The sequence below is a fragment of the Podarcis cretensis genome (genome assembly GCF_951804945.1).
Source record: "Podarcis cretensis genome assembly, chromosome: 1".
In the NCBI taxonomy this organism is placed as follows: domain Eukaryota; kingdom Metazoa; phylum Chordata; class Lepidosauria; order Squamata; family Lacertidae; genus Podarcis; species Podarcis cretensis.
The window spans coordinates 98,480,190-98,492,436 of NC_137170.1; the positions used below are offsets into that span (position 1 = coordinate 98,480,190).

The window sequence follows — 12,247 nt, forward strand, 5'->3', positions numbered from 1 at the left end:
GAACATAACTCTCATATTAGTATATCAGTAATTTCCTATTCCTTTCTTCATAATATTTAACTGCGTAATGCAGAGCATATCAATGTTATAAATGAAGAAGGTACATTTCGGCTATAAAGAAGAAAAAAACCAATTCCCTGAAATACGTTAGCATTATTCATGTAATTTAACTCGGCTGATCAGATTCTCCTTTTGGAGTCAAAATATTTTTCCAATCCTGCATTATAAAAAAGGAGGGGGTATGTTTTTGAGCAGCACTTCTTTCCAACTTCTCTTATCTTGATTGAGTCAATGCCATGTTTATTGCATTCAATTTAGTTTTTATCTCTTTCTTTTATTAGTAATGACGTTTGTACTGTTATAACAATTACACTGTCTTACAAACTTCCTAAGTAATATTTGTCATTTGTTGCTTTGAATGCTCTATTCAGTCCTGTGTTGGATTCATTGTATCAGTTTATTATAATCCACTCCTAGGCAACAATAGGAATGTGAAGGGACATAAAACGTCAATTTCATTTCTACAGCTTCAAGACTGAAGAGGTCATGATGACAAATGGAAGAAACTTTACTGTACTTTAGGCGATGCTGCAAGTTGCAGTCACTGCATCCGTCATTTTTTGACAAATGGCTATGAATGTAACACAATTAAAGTGAACCAGGGATAAACATTTTCCTTTTTTCAAACATATATTCCTTAGTCATTTATCCACCTACTAGAAAGACCAATTACATTTGGTTAGTTGACATAGCATCCTTTCAAACCTCTAATTTGTTCTACGGTATTTTGTTTGGAAGGGACGCAGGTGGCGCTGTGGGTTAAAGCCTCAGCGCCTAGGGCTTGCCGATCGAAAGGTCGGCGGTTCGAATCCCTGTGGCGGGGTGCGCTCCCGCTGCTCGGTCCCAGCGCCTGCCAACCTAGCAGTTCGAAAGCACCTCCGGGTGCAAGTAGATAAATAGGGACCGCTTACCAGCGGGAAGGTAAACGGCGTTTCCGTGTGCGGCTCTGGCTCTGGCTCTGGCTCTGGCCAGAGCAGCGATGTCACGCTGGCCACGTGACCCGGAAGTGTCTCCGGACAGCGCTGGCCCCTGGCCTCTTAAGTGAGATGGGCGCACAACCCCAGAGTCTGTCAAGACTGGCCCGTACGGGCAGGGGTACCTTTACCTTTTACTTTATTTTGTTTGGAAGTGAAGGAATCTTTAAAGACGCACCACTATTTTTGAGGTTAATTAAACCTTGAAAGTAAGAAATGTGTAATGCTAATACCTTTATGAGGCACATATGTTTGGCCTTTTTCAGCCCATTCAGCCAATGGCTTACTGAATTATACCAAAGAGAAACATGCTGCTGTGTACATCAGACAAGCACTGATAGTTGCTGTGTGCAAGAATTTTTAATGGACAACATCAGTAGGAGTTGGTAATGTGAAAAGATTTCAGTAGGAAAGTCAAGATTTAGCAATGTGGAAGTGCTCAGTCCTATTTGATTGTCCTATATGTCCACTCCTATTTAAACAAGAGGTTAAATTTAGCACACACAAAAAAGTAGGCTTTTGTGGATGATGATTACTGCTATTCGCTTACAACAACCCATGGCAACACAGGTCAGTTTTTTTAACTAATGGGATTTTCCTAGATCGCATACGTACCCAGCACAAAAAGATCACAAGATCCCTGTTGGGGCATGTCTTCTATATGCAGAACTCTACAAAATCTTTTAGAAACTTCTGTAGAACAATTTTGCCTCAATGTTCAAAATTTGGTGTTCTGCAAAGCTCCTGTACAAAAACAACCGAACAATTTATGGTCCAAATTGATAGATCAGTGTCCCACTGTCAGAAATCTCAAAAGTTGGCTTACTGGTGCAAACAAACTCTATCTGCTGCATTATCACCCCTAATAGATGCAGGATCTGCATGTACAGATGGGATGCTTACATGTCCATATTTCCCTTACTGGTTTGGAAGGACTATTAATAGTGAGGTCAAAAGCTGAAATGCAGCCTGTTGAATTTTGTTTAGAGTTCTGCAGATTTACAATGTGGCATACCTTTCATCCATTCTGTACAAGGTAGGTGGGCACCCAACAGGGCTGCTTGTCCTATTTTTCAGGGAAAGTATGAGGAAGTTCCTTAATTCTTTATACATATATGTTTTGACTGATTATTCTCATCGACCAGAATGCGTTCACTCTGGATCTATGTACAGGCCACAAAGTTAAAGGAATATGGGATTCAATATAGTTATTTTAGTGGTGGGAACAACGCACAACAACAGCACCAGCAATTCTTCCCTGACTTGCTTTTATTTTTATGCTAAAGTCCCACAAATTGATAGAAATCTGTGATTCCTACCCAGAGCAACATGTCTCTGCATATATGCAGCTTTAAATTTTATGTTGGGTTCTCCAGCTATGTATGGCTGCAAGCCCTCATGCTATCCTAAAGCTATTCTTGGGGATTGCAGAGAGTGACATGTAATGTGGTATAAAGGTGCTGCTTCTGGAGGAGGAAAAACTGGTGAGACTATTTACAGGAATCTTTGGATTCAAGCTGTGCTTGCAAAGTGCTTTGGAATGTTTCAAGGTGGTAAGCAGTATAAGTAGCACCAAATATAATCATCCTTTTGATAGGCCTAATTTGGATAACAGTTTGTGCTAATATGATACATCTGAAGTCTCACAAGCCCAATGAGACATGTTTATGCCATTAATTCCAAATCAATTCACTCAGTCAAAAAAAAAATCCCGAGTTTATCTGGGAATGAAGCCATTTCAATTCTGTTCAAAACCACAGCCAAATCAGCAGCATCTCCTTTCTTAGTGGAGTGTGTATGTTTTTAAAAGATCTGCTCATCTTTGCTAGCTAGTTCTTGAATTGCAAGGCACGGTAATATGAGCATCAAAACTCCTTAATGAATCATCTGCACAATACACAAAACCACTCTGCCGCACGAAGGGAAAAACAAAACAAATGGAAAGCTACATTTAGGTGAACGTAAGTCTCTTTGGCTAACTGAGACTTGCAGTGGAATTACTGACATAATAAAAGAATAGAAGGCTTATATGATCTGAAGAGAAACCAGAGTCCTCAATGTAGTAACAAATAATGTAAGGTTAAAAGTTACTGGTACTTATGCCACTGCATGTTGGAAAGCACAGGTAAGTCAGCTGGCTGCCAGCACAGCCAGGGGATCAGACTAAGCATTTTAGGGTATACCCTCAGAAGTGAGGAAACATATACTTAAAATAGTAAATACAAATATGTTCTCCCCATTTCCTGAAACCTTCCTCAGGTTTCAAGTTTATTAAAACAAACATATGTCTCTTTGGTTTCAAGGGGTCTCTGGAAAATCCTATGAAAGCTAAACAGTCAATATTTCAACCTACTAAATGCTGTTATTTCACTAACGCCAATGAAATATCCAGAAATTGCAGAAGAACATTGTTTAAAGTCATAGCCCCTTAGGATTCCATGTGTGCATGTGCATGAAACAGAGAAAATTTTACTTTGGCAAACCAAGAAAATTATTGGACTTGCACATATATTGTATTATTCTGCACTCCAAAAGCCACATTTTGTTGCTGAATTTGTGTACTTTGGACTGTAGCATAGTGCCAAGCAATACATTCTTCCTCACTCTCCATACCAGTGCTACATTGTGACTTTCCTTTATTGTTTCTGTTTAAAAACCCCCACTTTTTAAAGAGGTTGAACACTCTTCTACTGTAAAAGTGCAGGGGCATTAATGAAGCAATTTTTAAAAAGTGTTGAAGACCAGTAAGAGATGCCTGTTCTACTTCAGTACAGTAACAAAATATTATACTTTAAGAAACCCACCTGTAAGACTATTCTCTTCTGCAGGAAAGAACCCCCCCCCCCAAATCTATATGGAAATGGCACCATACCACAGGCGCCTGATAGAGTAAATAAAATAGAGGTGTGTTCAGGTATGCTACCTGCATGGACATCCCTCAGGGGCAGGCACACAAACGCTGCCTGCAATGTCCCCATGCACTGTGCCCTGCACAACAAGTCCCTGACCGCCTCTGCACTGAGCAGGGAAGATGTGCAAGGGACTTTTCATTGTATTTGCTTTAAGACAAGGAGAATGCCTGGCTCTATCTACTCAAGTGAATGTGAGTAGAAGCCTCCTGCGGCAGGCCTTTTGGGGCAACAGGGGGAAGGTCAAGGACAAGCACCAGAACATCAGGGTTGGGGCTTACATGTGTGCTCTGTTCCTGTCCCCAAATGCCTGAACACACCTCATTATATTTCTCTGTCATTTGCAAAAGCCCCCAGAGGGTACCTCGAAAACAAAGATTGGATCTGCTTTTTAAAAAACATTCTTCTCTCAAATAATGTTGTGTCAGAAAAAAGATATCAATGGTGTGATAATTCTGACGTAAGGGCAATAATATGCACCCTTCAATTAACTTTAAATGCTTTTGCTTGAACTATGAGCAGAGCTGGTCACAATTCTCAACTATACCCTTGGGTTACAAAGCACATGCATGAACAAATCAATTGCTAAGAATTACAGACCATAAAAATTCAACAACATCAAAGCAATTTGCCAACAAACCAACATTTTATATGCGGGAGGCACAGAGCTTAAGAATTTTTGAGGTCATGCAGGGTTGATAGTTATATAGAGTTGATAACACTCCAAAGTAAGGAAAGACACAGGCTATAGGAATTAAGCATGTGGCATACTAGAAAACATCTGCTCATTTTATCCATAAGGAATTATGAAGCTGAGACACACTATTATAGCGGACCTGGTGCTGGCTCCAAATTATTGTGGTCCTGGGGCAGGATGCCCCGAGTAAGCCCATTCCCGTGCTCCTGCTGCATTGCCTATTCAGTGTCCTGTGTTGCTTCCTTCCAGGCCCAATTCCAGATGCTGACATTGGTGATTAAAACCCTAAATGACTTAGAGCCCAAACATCTGGAAGACTGCCTCCTTTCCTACAGATCATCTCAGATGTTAAGGCCAGTAGAAGGAGACCTTTTAGTAGTTCATTTGCTCTCAGACACGTGGGAGATGGCAGCCCTGAAAAGGGTCCTCTCTAAGATAGCCCTTAAATCATGGAACTTCCTTGCCATGGCTGTGTGTCCACAATTTCTGTTGTGTAGCTCCTGCTATACACTGAGGAAGCACCTCTTTATCCCGGTTTTTGACACATTAGGTATTTTGGTTTGTAGGACCCACATCTTATTCTTTGTTTAACCTTCACAGTACTACTTTTGCTGGAGACTGTTTTACTGGTTCTTAACTGCATAATTAGACCAGCTGTCCCTCTGCAATATGAGACCAGCTGGTTGTTGCCATAATGCTGGGGCCACTGACTGCCCTCCTGCTTAAACCTCAGTGTGCATGTGTGTCAGTGGGATGTAGTGACTCCCCCCCCCCCCTGCAGAGAGGAAGAAGGTGGAGCAGGCAACCATCCTGGTCATGGCCCACTGCAAAGTACATAGCAGACTAGTAATAGACTGACTGATATTTCCCCCAACTGTATAATAAATAATACATCATATACAATCTTGGCTTCAGTACATTAGCTTTGCACTAATAATATGATATATATTGTGATTTATTATGCTACACTACAAAGTGCTGCCTGTTTTCTGGCTGGCTTCCTATGCTTTTTAACATGAGTTCAGCCATGCCGTCAGCTTCTCCTGACACTGAAGTGCAGTGATGGAAAGAAAAATGCTCCTGCCACACAAGAGCAAAATATGTAGGAAACCTGCCAAATAAAAAACAAACAAACAGGGAATTGGACACCTTAGTAGAGGTTCCCTCCAAAAAGTATTGTTAGGGAAGCAGTCTGAAATCACCATTTTATTATTTTATTCATGCTTTAAGATTCTATTTAATTGAGCCACCTTACACAGAGCCATGGCACACTGCTCTTTTGACAACAGAGTAAACTCATTCTGTCCATTGTGACACCTATGCTTCCTCCCACTAAACTTTCACATTTTTCTTCGAAGTGGGATTACAGGTGCATAACACTTTGCTTTAAACAGACCCCATTATAGATCTAAATTGCTTTATGGAAGGCATGACTTTTTTTGCCTGTGCATAATTTCAGGGGCAGTTTGCTTATCACAGGCACTGCTCCTCATTTGTCATCCTGCAGCGTTTAATACTAAAATAGGTAAATCCTATGTGTTTTATTGAGCTCTCAATAGTTTGCTGTCTTCGAGATGGTAAATATTAAAAACCAAGCCAACACGCTGCTGCACAACAACGTGCTGGAGAAAAATTACCTACAACCCAACAATTGGTGTATAGCTCCCTCATCAGCCTCTCTCCCAAGCAGCACTGTTTTCTGATCCCTTCAAACAACATTTACCCAATGCTACATTTACACATTCCAGAAATGTATTTAAGCCATGCAAAACCAACAACCACCCCAATTCTTCATATCTGACATAGAACAAACCAAAGAGATTCATGCATTTGTAGCTTGAGATCTTAGATGCCACAAACCAAGGTTGTTGCTTTTCATAGCATTTATCTTCCTCAGATACCAGTAATTGTGATTTCTAAGCATTTTAGCAGTGGAACATCTAGTTCCTTTCCTTTATTCTTTTTGGTATAGTTGTATTGACATCATTCTTTAAAAACTAATAATAAAAAGTAAAGCTACTTTATGTTTTTCCACATAAACGAAACACTTTTCAAAATGACATTTATTCTGTTTTGGCTTGAGAGGTGTTAGGACTGTCTGTCTGTCTTTGATTGCACATATATTAAAAGTATTGATGTACCTTTTGTGTCTTTCCACTTCAATGTTTACTTTTTCGGTGATGGAACAACTAACTCTCTGTTCCATCTGGAAGTGTCCCTTCCTCAATTTCTCCCCCTCTGTATTATGCACATTGCCATGACTACTAAACTAGACTTGCCAGACATTGCTAGACACAAGGCTGATGGACATTTGTGAATGACAAACTTTCAGAGTTAAACACAGCACAAACCAGAGCCTGGTGTCTAAAGCAATCCAGTATTTACAGCCAACTCTAAGCAAGCTTACAGTAAAAACAGAGTGAGTAAAAGGGAAAACAGTAATCACATAAACAAGGCAACACAAACAAGAAGAAGAAGAAGAGTTTGGATTTGATATCCCGCCTTTCACTCCCCTTCAGGAGTCTCAAAGCGGCTAACATTCTCCTTTCCCTTCCTCCCCGACAACAAACACTCTGTGAGGTGAGTGGGGCTGAGAGACTTCAAAGTGTGACTAGCCCAAGGTCACCCAGCAGCTGCAGGTGGAGGAGCGGAGACGCGAACCCGGTTCCCCAGATTACGAGACTACCGCTCTTAACTACTACACCACACTGGCACACTAACACTTTGACAAACAGATTTTAGTTGGCTTTTAATTAAAAATAATAATTAATTTCCTGATTTTTAAAATAAAAAAACCCCAGGTAGTTTTGCTTGGCCATAATTTCGGCAGGACATGTGAGGCTAAAAACTGAAAGAGCAAGGGCAGAAGAAACAGCAGCTGACAGTCGTTTTTCAAACATTGTACTAAGCCTAAGGAAAATGCCACACTATAGAATATCAGGCCAGGACTGGGAAGGCCCAGGTTCAAATTGCTGTGAAGCTCACTGGAAGACCTTGGCCACTCAGTAACCCAGTGTGCACATAAAGCTACGCCAAACCATGACTTAGCATGAATAAGCAAATGTGCCAGCTCCTGGAACAATTATCATAGCTGCCGTGCTCCTCTCCCATTTCTTCCTGCTGCTGTGCTACCTGGTGCTAAGCTGTGTATAAGAAGGATGCAGGAGGTGATGCTAATTTCCTTGTCACTGCTCTCCCTGCTAGTTCACATGAAGATGCAAGTGAGCCAGAGGTGACAGAATGGCAGCAGCTGTGGGGCATTACAAAGATGCTCACAGCAGCTGCAGAAAAAGGCAGGATGCTGAAACATCAGGGAGAGGTCCCGGGCATAAATAAAGAGAGAAGAGAGAGGGCATTTGAAGAGTGTATAGGATATGGAGAGGCTACAGAGCAATGAAAGTGAAACCAGAAGAGAAAGAGTTGGATTACCAGGAGAGATAAAAGTATATAGAAAAGAAGCAGGCCTCAGTTAGCAAGCCCCGTGGAGAGCCAGGGGAGAGAAAGGAAGAAGTGCAAAGGCGAGGAAAGAAACCACAACATGAGACTGTGGTTAGGGACTGTCGGGAAGAAGGTACAAGTCCTGCAATGAAAAAGGCATGTACGCACAACTGGCAAAGGTCCCTTCCGAGGTCTCCAACAGGAAGAGACAACCAGATGCTCTAAGGATCTTTGGGTTTGTGGCTTGTGCTGCTTCAGACAAACCACAAGCAATAAGCCAAGAACAAACCTTGGTTACAGATCATGGAGTGAGACAAACTATGGCTTAGCCCCTGGTAACACAGCAGCAGCTGCATTAGGAGAAGAGCACAGTGGCTGCGATCTTAGCTCTGGGAACTGGCCTGTTTGTTCATTCATGTTATGCCATGGTTTGGGTTGGTGTTACGTGTGAACTGGGTCACTGCATTTCAGTTTAATCTACCTAACAGGAAAGCTGTGAGGATAAAACTGGAGGAGGGGAAGAGAATTGTGTACTCTGTCTTGAGCTCCTTGGAGAAAAGGCAGAGGATACATTAATTATATAAACAGGCTCAGAGCATGTGGCTGGGCTATATAAACTCATCTTAAAACCTTGGCTATATGTAACTGCATTTCTGTAATCTGTTTGTTGTTTTAAAAAATAAACCAAGTGACTCTGGATCTTAATGGAGGTTTCAGTTGTGCACGCACATTCTCTCACTCTGCATATATTTTAAAGAGCAGCGCATTATTTGATGCACTGTGGTTTATTGCAAAATGGCTCAAAGCAGCTATAAGCAACCTTCCAAATTTCCGCTTGTAAAAACTGACAACACTGAACGCCAGCCGATCTTTAATGTTCGGCATTCGCAGGATGTTGCTACGAAAGTCGCTGCCACATATATATATGTAACTTGCCTCAAGGAAAGAAAATGCTTAAAAGTTCCTTTTACTCTTCCCTGCAGTCCATGTGACATTTTCAATCTGGACATCCATAAATAGTAATGATGCGTGCAGAAAAAGAAAGCAAACCAGACATATCCCTCAAGAAAGAAGAGAGGTAATAGCATCAAAGAAAGCAAGAAAACTCACACCAGGGATCTTTTTGCTCTTGCCATCTTTAGTGGAAGTTCCATTCAGCTGCTCAATAAAACTGTAATGTGCTAATTGTTCAGGTCCATCCTCTCCATAATGGCCACAGAGACTGTGCTGGTATATATCCAAGATAGACATGGGTCTCCCCATAAAGGACTTTCTCACACTATTTTCTTCTTGCTCAGCTAAGGACAGATTTGAAATAAGAATAAAAAGCACACACGCTTTGTACATTTCTTTGAGAAAAAAGCCTACACACTGCTTGGCATGCTGTGTGTTTGTTCAATGTGAAAAATGGCGCAAGACAAGTGGAAACATTAGGGCTAAGGCTATAACATCCAAAATGACCCCCCATCCAATGTTATGAATGGCATGGTGTAATTTAAACTCACAAAAGCAAGGTGATTCTGGGTTACAATTCAAGCTAATGATTCATGCTTTTAAAAAAAAGAAAAAAGAAAAAGGAATAAAGAAAGGAAAGTATATGAGATAAGCATTTCTATTTTAAATAGTAGGTAATTTCCTTGAAGTGAAATTGCTAATTTCACTTTAATATAGTGTTTTGGGTGTTAGTTTAGCTTAAATCTCTATCTTAATCGTAGTGGCTCATCTGCCCTACATACCTTGAGGATATGCCTAGTTTCTAGTTTTAAACATCCTTTTCTTCCTGCCAATTACATTTTTAGTTGGTCATCTTGCTAATCTTAAATGCTTAAGTGAGAGAGGCAGAGAGAGAGACTGGCTGCTGAGTTGATACCTCATTTTTATGGCCATCATGAATTTCACTATCTACATTAAATAATGTGCTATTCTTACATATCAATTCTCTATTTACTGAAGAAGAAGAAGAAAATCATTCAGTTTTAGCATTTAGAAATGAAATCTAGTAAAGTTGAATGAGAGTATTTTTAAAAACCTATTTAGGGGAAGGTCCTCTGGTTCCTGGGATGATGACCTGGGGTCCAAAGGTTTTTTTTAATACCCTCCTCTCCATAAACAGAGGAGGAGAAACACAGCTGGAGCAGGAGGTCTAAACTCAGAGGCTTCCTTATTGCCAGTACGGAAACCTCCACTTTGTTCTTCCTACATTCTTGCTGCTCCAGTGTCCACAAGGGCAAAAGTAAGATTTTCTGACAGTGTGTTGGGGCTGCTGTCAATGTATACTGTTTTCTGGGGGTTGTTTTTTTTTTGGGGGGGGGACTGTTGATGCAAGGTCCCCTAAAAGAAAAGAAAAAACCCTGTCCCTTCCACATACACACAGAGCTTCTTCCTTGGCATTGGCAACCCAGGTTCTGTCAACTCATCCACTCAATCACACACACACCCCTCACCAAATCTAGTAGAATTGTTCTGCCCAAAGCTTCATTTTTATAGATTTTAGTTTACCTAATTGTGCAAGTTCCATTCATATATTAGTAAGTAGGTTTAAATCTTGAATTTCTGCTTGGGAGAGTAGACATTATCTGGCCCAGCTCGAAGATTATGCAGCCTGGTCCTAACCATTAGTAATTTTTTCTTTTCTTTTAAAAGCTGTTTCCACTAAATTCAAAAAAAATTCCTTCCAGTAGCACCTTAAAGACCAACTAAGTCAGTTCTTGGTATGAGCTTTCGTGTGCATGGGTGATTGGCAGATAGCTGTGATGAGCCTGTTGATCACCCATTCCCACCACCCTTCTGAGTAATACCCCTCCCCACCTTCTCACTATATAGAAGGGTCTGGAAACTTCTGTTTCAGTGTATCTGAAGAAGTGTGCATGCACACGAAAGCTCATACCAAGAACTGACTTAGTTGGTCTTTAAGGTGCTACTGGAAGGAATTTTTTTTGTTTAGACTATGGCAGACCAACACGGCTACCTATCTGTAACTCCACTAAATTCAGTGAGACCTGCTGGCAAATATGTTTAGTATAGCAGACTCCTGATGTACCATGTCTTCCCAAATATGTTAAAATACTACCAAGGAACAAGGATTATGGTTACTATGAAGACAAAGACATACATTTTGGTCAGAGACAAGAGTCTGTCACTAAAGGCCTGATTCGGTGATCTGCTGAAACACAGTAATCTCTAAACGAGTCACTATATGTGCCTAACCTTCCATGCACTTATTACAGCTGTCAATCACAACAGCTGCTCCAGGCACTCTTGGCCCTTCCAGCCCCCTCTTTGCCCCACACAACAAGCAACGAGAGCCATGTGGCCCAAGCACCCTCCCAGCAGTTGCTCATTTTAATTTCAGCCATCAGAGAAGGAAAAGTGAAGTGGTGCTTTGAGGCTGTTTTGTTTTCTTTTTTCTCTGGCTTGGCTGCTTGTCCCTGCTCATAATTGCAGAGGCTAGTAGCTGAGCTAGAAAGAGAAAAGGGAATGGGTGGGGGGGGGAGAGAACAGCCCAGCAGCCTAATTTCCTTCTTCCGCTCTGGTTGATGGAATGAAAGTGAGGTGCTGCCAAGGAAGGTGAGTGACCAGAGGCAGCAGCAACAGCTTCTGAGCTTGCAGCAAAGCACTATAATTTTTGACTGGAAGCTTGAAGGGATATTGCAGGAAGATTCAAATGTAGATGGCATGAAAGATGCCCACAGAATTATTCCCATCCAAATATCTCATTTGGGTTTACTAAAATATAATTTGCAGAGCAACAATGTGATGATGTTAGCTAGCCATTCTCCTTAAAAACAACGGAGTCTTGGGGCACCTGAAAGATCATGGTGCTACAAAACTATTTTGTCGCTTTTGCTTCAACACACTAATATGGCTACTGCTCTGGAAACCATTTTTATGTGTTGTTTTTTACTGGAGTATTTCAGGATTTTCTTCAGACTCTTGTGCATTTGCAGTCTGCTGCAAGTTTTCAGTTCATGTCTCTCTCCTCCCCCCCCTCCACCAATTATGGGGTAATAATGTGCACAAGCGTGTATGTGCATTGATTAAATCACAGCACAAATAAGTAGCACGGCTTCAATCACACAGTCACTTCAGCATTTATTTATTTTTGCACTGCAATTTAATGAATGTATAGAGATGCTTTAACAGAGAAAGGAAATCATATCAGATAACCA

At 41.0% G+C, this 12,247-nt stretch overlaps 1 protein-coding gene across 12 annotated transcripts in view; it reads right to left on the minus strand.

Annotated features, from left to right (window-relative positions):
* The window catches only part of NCKAP5 (NCK associated protein 5), a 632,725-nt gene that overhangs the window by 38,470 nt on the left and 582,008 nt on the right, over positions 1–12,247 (minus strand). For 11 of the 12 annotated variants that reach the window (XM_079992729.1, XM_079992727.1, XM_079992728.1 and 8 more), the window contains one exon: positions 9,189–9,376. The exons of the other annotated variant lie outside the window; for it this stretch is intronic. In XM_079992729.1, the coding sequence (XP_079848855.1) occupies positions 9,189–9,376 (188 nt within the window). The remainder of the gene's footprint in view (positions 1–9,188; positions 9,377–12,247) is intronic. 12 annotated transcript variants of the gene reach the window in all.